The 13,110-nt window shown below is 50.1% G+C and overlaps 1 protein-coding gene across 1 annotated transcript; it reads right to left on the reverse strand.

Annotated features, from left to right (window-relative positions):
* Nucleotides 1-794: 794 nt before the first annotated feature.
* TLCD5 (TLC domain containing 5) lies at nt 795-3,815 on the reverse strand. The gene is made up of 3 exons (XM_039913635.1): nt 3,787-3,815; nt 3,100-3,299; nt 795-1,979 (listed from the first exon to the last, which is right to left on the reverse strand). The coding sequence occupies exons 1-3, from the start codon at nt 3,813-3,815 to the stop codon at nt 1,441-1,443; spliced, it is 768 nt and encodes a 255-aa protein (XP_039769569.1). The 3' UTR covers nt 795-1,440.
* Nucleotides 3,816-13,110: the final 9,295 nt, after the last annotated feature.

Below are 13,110 nucleotides of genomic sequence, written 5' to 3' on the forward strand. Positions count from 1 at the left end.
GCACATCTCCTCCAAGAAGCCTTCCCTGACTAAGTCCTCCTTTCCTCATCTCCCACTCCCTTCTGCGTCGCCCTGACTTGCCGCCTTTACTCTCCCCCCTCCACCGCATCTCAGCCCCACAGCACTTATGTTCATATCTGTAATTTACTCATTTATATTAATGTCTGTCTCCCCCTCTAGACGGTAAGCTCATTGTGGGCAGGGAATGCATCTGTTTACTGTTGTATTCTCCTAAGTGCTGATTACGGTGCTTTGCACACAGTAAGCACTCGGTAAATACGATTGCCTGACTTGAATAGCCTGGATGCTAGGAGCATTCTTACATACATTGCTATTTATTGCTATTGTTTTTGTCTGTCTCCCCCGATTAGACTGTAAACCCGTCAATGGGCAGGGATTGTCTCTATCTGTTGCCGAATTGTACATTCCAAGCGCTTAATACAGTGCTCTGCACATAGTAAGTGCTCAATAAATACTATGAATTAATGAATGCATTATCCTCTGGCCTTTAGGAAAGCAGCATGGCTTAATGGAAAGAGCACAGGCCTGGAAGTAAGAGGCCCTGGGTTCTAATCCCAGCTCTGCCACGTGTCTACTGTGTGACTTTGGACAAGTCGCTTCACTTCTCTGGGCCTCAGTTCCTCAACTGCAAAATGGGGATGAAATCCCACTCCCCCACTACTTGGATTGTAAGCCCCATATGGGACAGGGACTGTGTCCAACTTAACTTTTATCTACCCCAGTGTTTAGAATGGTGCTTGGCACCCAGTCGGCACTTAACAAGTACCATAATTATTAGATATTATTATTAGGGGATGACTTTCTGGGTACATAGAGAATCAATCAATCATTCACTGACCGCTATGTGTGTACAGCACGGTACTTGGCACTTGGGAGAGTACAATATAACAATATAATAGGACCATCCTTCCCGGTGAGATTGTCTAGGGCAACTCCTCATCTCAAAAACTCCCTATGATGGCTAGCAAGGTCAAGGGAGGAAGAAGACTTAATTTCCTCATAAATTGTAGCATAGGATTAAAGAGTTGCTTCTCAAAGTAACGAGGACAGAATGATATTCAGCCTCTGAAACCACCCTCCTTCCGTGCCCCCTCCCTAACTAGACTTGGGATAAACTGGAGTTTCAGCAATTCTGCTATAAATCAATCCAAGCCCCTTCCCCTCCCCTCTATACCCACCCACCTACAACTGTGCACAGAGAGGTCATTTTCACACTTAATACTGGTAACTATGTGCTTTATGACTCACCAAATTCCCTGACCAATAAATTAAGCCCTTTCTAAAAAAAAACCCTCATCCCTAAAGTGTGCTAAGCACCTCACCTCCCGAGGCTCTCCCAGGGACAGCCCAGCCTGGCCCCCGAGCCAGATTTAAGAGCAAAGAGCGCTCACCCCTCCCACAGCCAGGAGTGAGGCCCGGTTAATCGGCCCTGACGTGCCCATTGGTCTTCATCAGTCGCTCCTCGCTTCTCCCGCTCCGCCAAGCCCGGTACTTCTTGCCGCTCTTCCTCCATGCGAAACGCCAGATGCTGCCCATGAAACACCAGGACACGCCGTACATGGCCACGCCACCCACCTTCACGAACCACCTGGGCTTGGGGGAGACCAGCTCGCAGAACAGGAGCCGGGCCCCCACCCCGATCCGCACGCCCGTGAAGATGGCCACGAAGAGGAAGTCGACCACGTCGCCCGTGAAGCTGTGATAGCGACCCGTCTCCCGGAGGAACCAGCGGGCCTGCAGCAGCGGGTTGGTGAGCTCGCTGCCGAAGAGGACCGCGTTGACCTCGGTGCCCGACTCCCCCAGCGCCAGGGCCATGATGATGCCCAGGATGCTCAGTGTGTGGTGGGCCAGCATCAGGGCTCCTTCGGTCCGGAAGTGCACGCACCAGGCCAGGTCGAAAAGGAAGTAGCCCAGGGTGAGACAGAGCACGTGTACCTGAAGAGGAGTGTTGGGGGATCCTGAAAGAGACCACACCGGGAGGGGGGCCGAGTCAGTGCCGAGACACCGGACTCAGTGTGACCTAGTGGAGAAGGAATGTGGCCTAGCGGACAGAGTCCGGGCCTGGGAGTCAGAACAACCTGGGTTCTAATCCTGGCTCTGCCACTCGTCTGCTGCGTGACCTTTGGCAAGTCACTTCACTTCTCTGGGCCTCAGTTCCCTCATCTGTAAAATGGGGGATTAAGACTGTGAGCCCCTATGTGGGACGGGGACTATGTCCAACCCAATTTGCTTGTATCCACCCAAGTGCTTAGAACACAATACCACAATTGTTATTGTCATTATTATTATTATTATTTTGACACTGTTTTCAGCAACTGGCTCCCAGCTTTCAGCAGAGATGCAGCAGTGTTTTGGGCTCTATCTTACCACGTCCTTGAAACACTTCTCTGCCCTCCCTGCTTTTACTATTCCTACCATCAACTACACGGAAAGTTTCCTTTCTCCCCAACCATTTCCCACAGCTAGTGGAAGTATCGGTACAGTTTGGCTTTGTGGAAAGAGCACAGGAGTGGACTCAGGAGAACCAGGTTCTAGTCCCAGCTCTGCTCCTGCCCCGCTGTGCCATTTTGGGCAAGTCACCCTCTCTGTACCTCAACAGGGATAAGATACCTGCTCTCTCTCCTGTTTAAACTGTAAGTCCTACGTCTGAGTCGTTTACATCTCATATGATTACCTTGTATCTAAATAACAATAATAACGTTGGAATTTGTTAAGCACTTACTATGTGCAAAGCACTGTTCTAAGCGCTGGGGTAGACACAAAGGAATCAGGTTGCCCCACGTGGGGCTTCCAATCTTCAACCCCATTTTACAGATGAGGGAACTGAGGCCAGAGAGGTTAAGTGACTTGCCCAAGGTCACACAGCTGACAAGTGGCAGAGCCAGAATTAGAACCCATGACGTCTGACTCCCAAGCTCGGGCTCTTTCCACTGAGCCACGCTGCTTCTCTATCTAAACCAGTGCTTGGCACACAGTTTTCATTGAAGGAATGATGTCATTGAAAAATTGTTATTATTATTACTATTATTATTAATTATCTAGTCTATCAGCCCCACTGGAAAAGCCTCGCCAACCTACCTGGGTGGGTGAAAGGCCAGGGGCCATCGATAAAACCAATATAAGCTGAGAGGATGATGGAGAGGACTCCGTGGGTAAAAGTAACCAAGCGGCAGTTCCACTCATAGCCGCGGTGCTTGTTCAGGAAGCAGAAGGAGATGTAGAGGGAAAACCAGCCACCCAGGCAGCCCGCCACCCGCAGAAATAGCAATGCCACCATCCTGCAGCAGAGACAGCGAAGACAGAAGAAACACTCAACCGGAGAAAGCCGGACCCGCTCTCTTTGGGTTTCGACCAAACCGACTCCACCACAAGCCGGCCAGGGGACCACTGAGAAAACAACCAAATCAGTCAGACGCCCGGCTGCACTGCCATCGTGTGATTCCACATCTATCGGTCCATCGGTGGTATTTATTGAGCGCTCATTATGTGTAGATGACTGTACTGAGCGCTCGGGAGAGTACACTACGACAGAATTAGCGGACACGTTCCCTGCCGGTAATGAGCTTACGGTCTAGAGAGGGAGGCGGGCATTAATACCAATAATTCATAATGTGTAATTTTAAAATATGTACAGAGGTGCCGTGGGGTTGGAGCGAATATCAAATGTCCAGAGGTCACAGAGCCACGTGCATAGATGAAGAAGAAGGGAGAGCGAGCCGGGGAAAAAGGGCTTAATCGGAGAAGGCTGATTCCACAGGCATAAACCTTCTAGTCAAGGCGGGTTTGAACGTCATATCTCCTCAAAGTTCTTAGGGACATGTCAGTGTCTAGAACAGAGGGCTGGGTGCCCCTGTATCTAGATCTGGCCTGTAATTTATGCTCAGTAAATGGTAATGTTTCCAACACTGCCACCGACTTACCGTAAAAATCTCCAATTCGGCTGCTGATCGGGCCTTGAACAATTTAAGGAGGCAATGTGGTCAAATCAGGGAAGCATGAGACCTGGGTGGGCTTAGCCCCACCTCTCCCACTAGCCTGGGTGCCCTTGAACAAGTCGTTTACCCTTGCTGACCTTCTTTTATATGATATTTGTGTGGGGGGGTTTTAATGGTACTTGTTCAGTTTGTTTTGCTTGTTTTTTTAATGGCATTTGTTCGTTCATTCATTCATTCAATGGTATTTATTGAGCGATTACTATGTGCAGAAGCACTGTACTAAGCACTTGGAATGTACAATTCGGCAACAGATAGAGACAATCCCTGCCCATTGACGGGCTTACAGTCTAATCGGGGGAGACATTTGTTCAGCACTTGCTACGTGCCAGGCACTATACTAAGCCCTAGGGTAGATAGGAGCTTAGGTTGGACAGAGTCCATGTCCCACAAAGGGCTCACAGTCTTCATCCCCATTTTAAAGATGAGGAATTGAGGCCCAGAGAAATGAAGCGACTTGCCCAAGGTCACCTAGCAGACAAGAGAGGCAGTCAGGATTAGAACCCAGGTCCTTCTGACACCCAGGTCCGTGCTCTAACCAGGAGGCCATGCTGCCTCTCAGGTGCTCCTTCAGGGTCTTCAGCTGTAAAAGTGGGATAATGACCTCTACGCCTCACAAGGATGTTACGAGAGAATAAAATTTCAAGTACTACTATTACTAACCTGACTTAGCTCCTCTGTGACAGAGAAGGAAATTTACACTATCTATATTATCAGTGCTGACAGGAAAATGCAACCACATTTGAAAAACCACATTACAGTCCTTTCTTTATGAAGCATACTAGATAGGAAAGCTGCTGCTATATGTGGTCTCATTATCAAAATCATGTGAAATCTAGCAGTTTTCCAGTGGTTTTTAACCAGTCACCAAGCACATCCGGAGTTTCATTTTAAGTCACTAAGTTTAACTGAGCTGCGAAGTCAAAAATCAAAACTCAGTGGACAGAAAGGGGCCAGGCAAAAATCAAGATGAAGATGGAAAGTTCATAAAAGATAGAGTGTTTATAGACATCCCACCAGCGGTCTTCACTTGCATGTGGACGGAAGTAAGATTTGGAGGGGTGTTTGTTTCAGATGTTGTGGAAACATCTTTAAGGAAATTATTTTGGATAAATAAAAAAGCAGGCTGGAAAAACTAAACTTGGGTATACATATATATTAATTCAATTGTATTTATTGAGAGCTTACTGTGTGTTTAGCATTATACTTATATTTTTAATGGTATCTGCTAAGTTCTTTCATTCATTCAATCATATTTATTGAGCACTTATTGTGTGCAAAGCACTGTACTAAGTGCTCGTACTAGGCTCTTACTATGCACCAGGCACTGTGCTCAGTGGTGGGGTAGATAGAAGTTAATCAGGTTGAACATAATCCGTGTCCCACATGGGGCTCACCATCTTAATCCCCATTTTACAGATGTGGTAACTGCGGCACAGAGAAATGAAGCTGCTTGCTCAAGTTGACACAGCAGAGAAGTGGTGGAGTAGAACCCAGGTCCTATGATTCTAGACTGTAAATTCCTTATGGGCAAGGAAAATGTCTGCTATCTCTTTTATATTATATTCTCCCAAGAACTTAGTACAGTGTTTGGCACATGGTAAGCCCTCAATAAATACCATCGACTGAATGATTGACTCACAGTCTGGGGCTCCTTCTGCTAGACCATGCTGCTTTCCACGCACTGTAAGTAAAGATAAAACGACTAAGAGATATTACAGCCAAGGCTTTTCGTTCAATTCTACAAGCCAGAGACCTTAAAATGATATATACAATTATTTATCAAGTCCATTTACTGTGCAAGCCCCAAATTAAGACCTCTCTCTCTGCCTCCCACAAGTATGTTCTGTAGATTTAAATTCATTTCCTGTTCTCAACCAAACAGGTGGATGTCTTTGGCCCAAAGGACACAATTTGCTTTCTTCAAATCCATCAATTCCAGGAATGTAATCGGACCTTCAACGGGGCCTTTCGAAAGTAAAGTCTCATCCACCTCGCCTCATCCTGATTTTTGTTCAAGCTAAATATGGAAAAGCCTCTGGTCTTTTTTTTTTTTTAAGTGGCAGGGAGGCAAAAACAAAATATTCAATCGCTTCCGGGGGGTGGTGGATGGGAAGTCGAAGGGGCAGTTTTGGGGAAGAAACAGGCGTCCTGTTTCAGAGGTGGATGGCCGGCATCGACAATCTGTTGAGCTCCTTTGGTTCTCTGAGTGTACTATTTTTATTTATAGAGCCACCGGCTTACAAGGAAGGCAGCGGGCTAAATCCCAGGTAGCGGAGCAACAAGCGGCCCCTGGGGCCCTGGGCGAAGGCCCGAGCCTGGGAGGCCGGGAGGCCGGGAGGGAGGGAGGGCAGAAAGGAGGGAGGCTGGGAAGCCAGGAGGGAAGGTGGAAAGGAGGGAGGCTGGGAAGGAAGGAGGCTGGGAGGAAAGGAGGGAAGTTGGGAAGGAAGGAGGCTGGGAGGAAAGGAGGGAAGTTGGGAAGGAAGGAGGCTGGGAGGAAAGGAGGATAAGAATAATAATAATAAAAACAAAAACAATGATGATGGCATTTGTTAAGTGCTTACTATGTACGAAGCACTGTCCTAAGCGCTTGGGGAGGGTGCATTCATGTATTCATTCAATTCAACAGTATTTATTGAGCGCTTACTATGTGCAGAGCACTGTACTAAGCGATTGGAATGTACAATTCGGGAACAGATAGAGACCATCCCTATCTAATGACGGGCTCGCAGTCTTATCGGGGGAGACAGGCGGACAAAAACAAGCAACATAATCACGATAAATAGAATCGAGGGATGTACACCTCATCAACAAAATAAATAGGGTAATAAAAATATATATAAATGAGCACAGTGCTGAGGTGATCAGGTTGTCCGGCATGGGGCTCTCAGTCTTAATCCACATTTTACAGATGAGGGAACTGAGGCTCACAGAAGTGAAGTGACTTACCCAAGGTCACACCGCTGACAAGTGACACAGCCGGGATTGGAACCCACGACCTCTGACTCCCAAGCCCGGACTCTTGCCATAGATGGGAGGGAGAGTGGAAAGGAGGGAGGCTGGGAGACCGGGAGGGAAGGAAGGCCGGAGGCTGGGAGGGAGAATGGAAAGAAGGGAGGCTGCGAGGAAAGCAGGGAGGGTGGAAGGAAGGGAGGGAGACCGAGAAGGAGGGTGGAAAGGAGGGAGGGAGGGAGATCGGGTGGAAAGGGGGGAGGCCGGGAGGGAGAGTGGAAAGGAGGGAGGTTGGAAGAGAGGGCGGAAAGGGGGGAGGCCGGGTGGGATGGAGGGAGGCCGTGTAGGGCCGGTCCCTGGGCTCCCGGTGGGCCGCCAGGGGCCGGGGGTGGGAAGCCGGGGGGCCGGGGGTCGCGGGGCGGCAAGAGATGGGGACCGGGTGTCTGGGGGATCCGGGGGTCGCAGGGCGGCAGGAGGTGGGGGGCGGGGGTCTGGGGGGGCCGGGGGTCGCAGGGCGGCAGGAGATGGGGGGCGGGGGGATGGGCCCTGGGGGGTCTCGGGGCGGCAGGGGATGGGGTCTGGGGGGCCGGGGGTGGCAGGGCGGCAGGGGATGGGTCCGGGGGGGGGGTCCGGGGGCGCGGCGCGGTTACCTCTGGGGCCCGGGCGGGTCCGGGTGGGCCGCGGGGTCGGGGGGTGGGGCCGGTGGGCTCGTCCCGGGGCCCGGAGGCAGCGTCGGGCGGGGAGGGCGGGGAGGCCGGAGCACCGCCCCCGCCCAGGCCTCCTTCTTCCCTTCCTTCCTTCCTTCCTTCCTTCCTTCCTTCCTTCCTTCCTTCCTTCCTTCCCTCCACCCGGAAAACGGGCCGGCGCTGCGGCCCTGCGCTGGACGCTGGGCACCTTGGCCGGGCCCGGGCCCGCAGCAGCCCCCCGCTCCGGCCTCTGGGGCCGCGCCCGCCGCCTCGCCTGGAAAATGGGGATGGAGGCGGGGACCCCCACCGGGCTAGGCCACTCTGCCCAGCCCGACTACCTTCTGGACACCCCGGCGCTTGTAATGATAATAATGATAATAACGATAAGGCGATTTCTTAAGGGCTCGCTACGTGCCGGGCACTGTTCTAAGCGCCGGACGGTGCCCGGCACGGAGCGAGTCCTTCCAGCGCTTAACGGATGCCATCATTATGATCATTACGATCAGTAACAAATGCCATCGTTATTATCATTATAATTATGAACAGATGCCACCATCATCATCATTATAATTATTAACAAATGCCGCCGTCGTTGTTATCGTTCATTCAATATCATTCAATAATAATGATAATGGTATCCGTTAAGCGCTCGGCTGTGTGCCAGGCACTGTACTAAGCGCTGGAGTGGACACGAGCAGATCGGTTTGGATACAGTCCCTGTCCCACGAGGGATACGGTCCCCTGTCACACACAGTCTCAGGCCCCATTTTACGGATGAGGGAGCTGAGGCCTAGAGAAGTGAAGTAACTTGCCCGAGGTCACACCGCAGACAAGTGGAAGATCCGGGATTAGAACCCATGACTTTCTGACTCCCAGGCCGGTTCTCTATCCACTATGCCATGCTGCTTCTCGGTCTCTATTAACTATTATTATTATTATTATTATGATATTCATTAAGCACTTACTATGTGACAGGCACTGTACTAAGCGCCGGGGTGGATACGACTAGTCGGGTTGGACACGGTCCCTGTTTCACGAGGGGCTCACAGTCTCGATCCTTATTTTACAGATGAGGGAAATGAGGCACGGAGGATTCATTCATTCATTTAATTGGATTTATTGAGCACTTCCTATATGCAGAGCATTGTACTAAGCGCTTGGAAAGTACAGTTTGGCAACATATAGAGGCAATCCCTACCCAACAACGGGCTCACAGTCTAGAAGGGGAAGACAGACAGCACAGCAAGACAAGTACCCAGGCATCAATAGCATCAAGAAGTGATTGCCCAAGGTCACACGGCGGGCAACTGACAGAGTCCGGATTAGAATCCATGACCTTCTGACTCCCAGGTCGGTGCTCTACCCACTTACAGTGTGCAGAGCACTGTACTAAGCATTTGGAAGAGTACACTACAACAATAAAGAGTGACAATCCCTGCCCACCGGTTATTATATTAATAAAGGTCCAGTCAGTCGAACCCCTCCCTTTCCCCCGGGCACCCACGGCCTCCAGCGCCGCCTCCTGCCTCACCCACCTGCCTGGCAGAAACTAGGCCTGGCAAGCCAGAAAGCAGTGCCCAGGCAGGAGCGGGCAATGGGCTCGGGGGCTTCTTTTTTTTATCAATCATTAATCTACCAATCAATCAGTGGTACTTATTGAGCACTTACTGTGTGCAGAGCACCGAACTAAGCAGTTGGTACACCGGAGTGCGTAGATAACATTCCCCGCCCACAAGGAGCTTGCAGTCTAAAGTGGGAGAGAGGCATTAAAATAAATTAGGCATTTGTACATAAGTGCTGTGGGGTGATTATTGAGTATTTAGAGAAGCAGCCTCGGTTTAGTGGTTAAGAGCCCCGGGCCTGGGAGTCAGAAGGTCCTGGGTTCTAAATCCAGCTCCCCCACTCATCTGCTTTGTGACCTTGGGCAAGTCACTTCACTTCTCTGGGCCTCAGTTCCCTCAGTTTAAAATGGGGATTGAGACTGTGAGCCCTATTTGGAACAGGGACCGTATCCAACCGGATTAACTTGTATCTATTCCAGGGCTTAAAACAGTGCCTGGCACATAGTAAACGTTTTCCAAATGCTATTATTATTTATTAAGGGGCCCAGCAACCACCAAACTGGGGCCCCAAGCTGACCCAGGATGGTGGTCTGTGCACTCCATTATGCTCTCCCAGTCACTTAGTTCAGTGCTGTCTCTGCACACAGAGCACATTAAATACCAGTGCTGGATACATGTTGTGAGTAAATTGAGGCCAACACTTTCCATTCTTAGGAAAACTCAATCAGCCCCAAGGGAACTAGCCTGATTTAAGGCCCATTCCCTGGTTCCTGAAACTCATCTAGGCTGGAGGGTAGACAATCCCATGGGGGGAAGATGGCAGCCCCCATGGGCAGTAACCCCCAGGGCCCAGGGAGAGCCCACCTTCCCTTGCATTAAAGTCGCGTGGCTCAGTGGAAAGAGCCCGGTCTTGGGAGTCAGAGGTCATGGGTTCGAATCCCGCCTCTGCCACTTGTCAGCTGTGTGACTGTGGGCAAGTCCCTTAACTTCTCTGTGCCTCAGTAACCTCATCTGGAAAATGGGGATTAAAACCGTGAGCCCCACATGGGACAACCTGATCACCCTGTATCTACCCCAGCGCTTAGAACAGTGCTCTGCACATAGTAAGCGCTTAACAAATACCACCATTATTATCATTATTACCTTCCCAAACCCACTACATGCCCAGGCCACTTAAATGCACAGAGCGGCGTGGCCTAGTGGAAAGAGCACAGGCCTGGGAATCAGAGGACCTGAGTTCTCATGCCAACTCTGTCAATTGCTTGCTGTGAGACCTTGGGCAAGTCACTTCACTTTTCTGGGCCTCAACTTTCTCAAACGTAAAAAGGGGATTAAGTCCTTCCACCTTCTACTTAGACTTGAGCCCCATGTGGGACAGGGACTGCATCCAACCCCATAAACACATCTACCCTAGTGCTTACAAGCAGCACGGCGTGGTGGATACAGCACGGATCTGGGATTCAGAAGGTCACAGGTTCTAATCCCAGCTCTGCCACCGTCTGCTATGTGACCTTGGGCAAGCACTTCACTTCTCTGAGCCTCAGTTATCTCATCTGTAGAAGGGGGTTTGAGACTGTAAGCCCCACAGGGACTGTGTCCAATTCAACTTGCTTGTACCCACCCCAGCATTTAATACAATCATGGTCCATAGAGATTAACAAATACCATCATTATTAGTGCAAGCCATGTAGTAAGCACTTAGTAATAGTAATAATAATAAAAAATAATGGTATCTGTTAACAAATGCCATTAAAAAAAAACATTAAACAACCGCCAACGGAAGTGGCAAAGGATCACTTTCCTCCATTGTCCTGGACTGCCCTCCTCCTCCTCCTTCCCCTTCTATTCTCCCTCTTCCTCCCCCTCCTCCTCCCCTTCCTTCCCAGTATTGGCTTTCTGGTTTAGGGCCTGGCACTGCCACCAGATGCCAACGATGGCTGCAGGCCTGAACTTAAACCCCACATCCCGCTGATGGCGCTGCTGGATTTCTGACGGGCGGGACCGCCTACGCGAATGCTCGCTGCCCATGGAAGGGCACGCACATGCATGCACAATGGGTGGCGTGCAAACCCAGTGGCACCCATACACACACTGGCACGCACATCAACATAGACACTCAAGATAAGACCTGAAGGAATGCTAGAAACCCCAGGGAAACTAGAGTCCTGGGCTCGCCAACCTCATCAGGATTTACTGTGCTCTACCACTTCGAGAACAATTGCAGATGTTATTTTGTTAATGAAATGTACATCGCCTTAATTCTATTTATTTGCTATTGTTTTAATGAGATGTTCATCCCCTCGCTTCTATTTATTGCTATTGTTCTTGTCTGTCCGTCTCCTCCGATTAGACTGTAAGCCCGTCGCAGGGCAGGGACTGTCTCTATCTGTTACCGATCTGTCCATTCCAAGCGTTTAGTACAGTGCTCTGCACATAGTAAGCGCTCAATAAATACTACTGAATGAATGAAGATGGAGTTGGGGCATTCTGGGAGAGATGTGTCCATGACGTCGCTATGGGTCGGAGACGACCCGACAGACGGGACAAGGACTGTGCAGAGCACTGTGCTGGATACCTACTGTGTGCAGAGCGTGGAACTACGTACTAACCATCTGCAGGTGCCACTGCTTATTGGCAGCAAGGAAAAGCAGCAGAATGTGAGGGTGATTGGAGAAGTAGCATGACATAGTGGGTAGAGCACAGGGCTGGGAGTCAGAAAGACATGGGTTCTAATCCTGTCTCCACCTCTTACTTTCTGGGTGACCTTGGGCAAGTCACTTTGCTTCTCTGTGCTTCAGTTACCTCATTTGCAAAGTGGGGATTGAGGCTGTGAAACCCCACGTAGGACAGAGATTGTGTCCAACTCAATTTGCTTGTATCCACCCTAGCACTTAGTACATAGTAAGCTCAGTGGAAAGAGCCTGGGTTCTTGTTCTTGTTCTTGTCTGTCCGTCTCCCCCGATTAGACCGTAAGCCCGTCAAACGGCAGGGACTGTCTCTATCTGTTGCCGACTTGTTCATTCCAAGCACTTAGTACAGTGTTCTGCCCATAGTAAGCGCTCAATAAATACTATTGAATGAATTGAATGAGTGAATGAAAGGTCATGAGTTCGACTCCCGGCTCTGCCACTTGTCAGCTGTGTGACTGTGGGCGAGTCACTCAACTTCTCTGTGCCTCAGTTACCTCATCTGTAAAATGGGGATTGAGACTGTGAGCCCCACGTGGGACAACCTGATTCCCCTGTGTCTACACCAGCGCTTAGAACAGTGCTCGGCACATAGTAAGCGCTTAACAGATACCAACATTATTATTATTATTCAAAAATATTAATATTATTATTAGCCAAGGGGGTGGTGCAGAAGGTGGGACTACCCTAATCTATGAGAGCAGAAAGACCTAAGCACCCTGTGCCCAGTGTGCCTCAAGCAACCGAGGAGTGGATTAACTAGCCACCCGGGAATGGGCAATCCTGGCCGTTGGCTTCGGTCCTGATTCTGCACCCTGCTCCACACCCCCCGTACCCTCTCGTCTCCTTCCGGTTCAAAGTGGCCTTCGGTCCGGATGAACTGGGTCAGAGCCCACCTCTCCTGGCCTCTTCCTCCCTCTGAGATTGAACCAGAGGCTGAACCAGTGAGTCGTGTGTCTTTTTATTTCTTTTATAAATAAAAAACAAATAGAGATGGGTAAGAGCAAAAGAATCTGTGAAGGGTAGCAGGAGATTGGGGGAAGGGGGTGTGGTAAGGAGCAACCATGGGATTACAATTCCGAATTCCGGAACTTCAGCCAAAGTGTCAGCGTAGCCAGGATTGCCAGCCAAAGTGCCCATGCCGATGTCTGAAGCAGGCAGGGTGTCGGACCGAGCTTCATTCATTCCATCGTATTTACTGAGCACTTAC

The sequence above is a fragment of the Ornithorhynchus anatinus genome, chromosome 11 (assembly GCF_004115215.2).
Source record: "Ornithorhynchus anatinus isolate Pmale09 chromosome 11, mOrnAna1.pri.v4, whole genome shotgun sequence".
NCBI lineage: Eukaryota > Metazoa > Chordata > Mammalia > Monotremata > Ornithorhynchidae > Ornithorhynchus > Ornithorhynchus anatinus.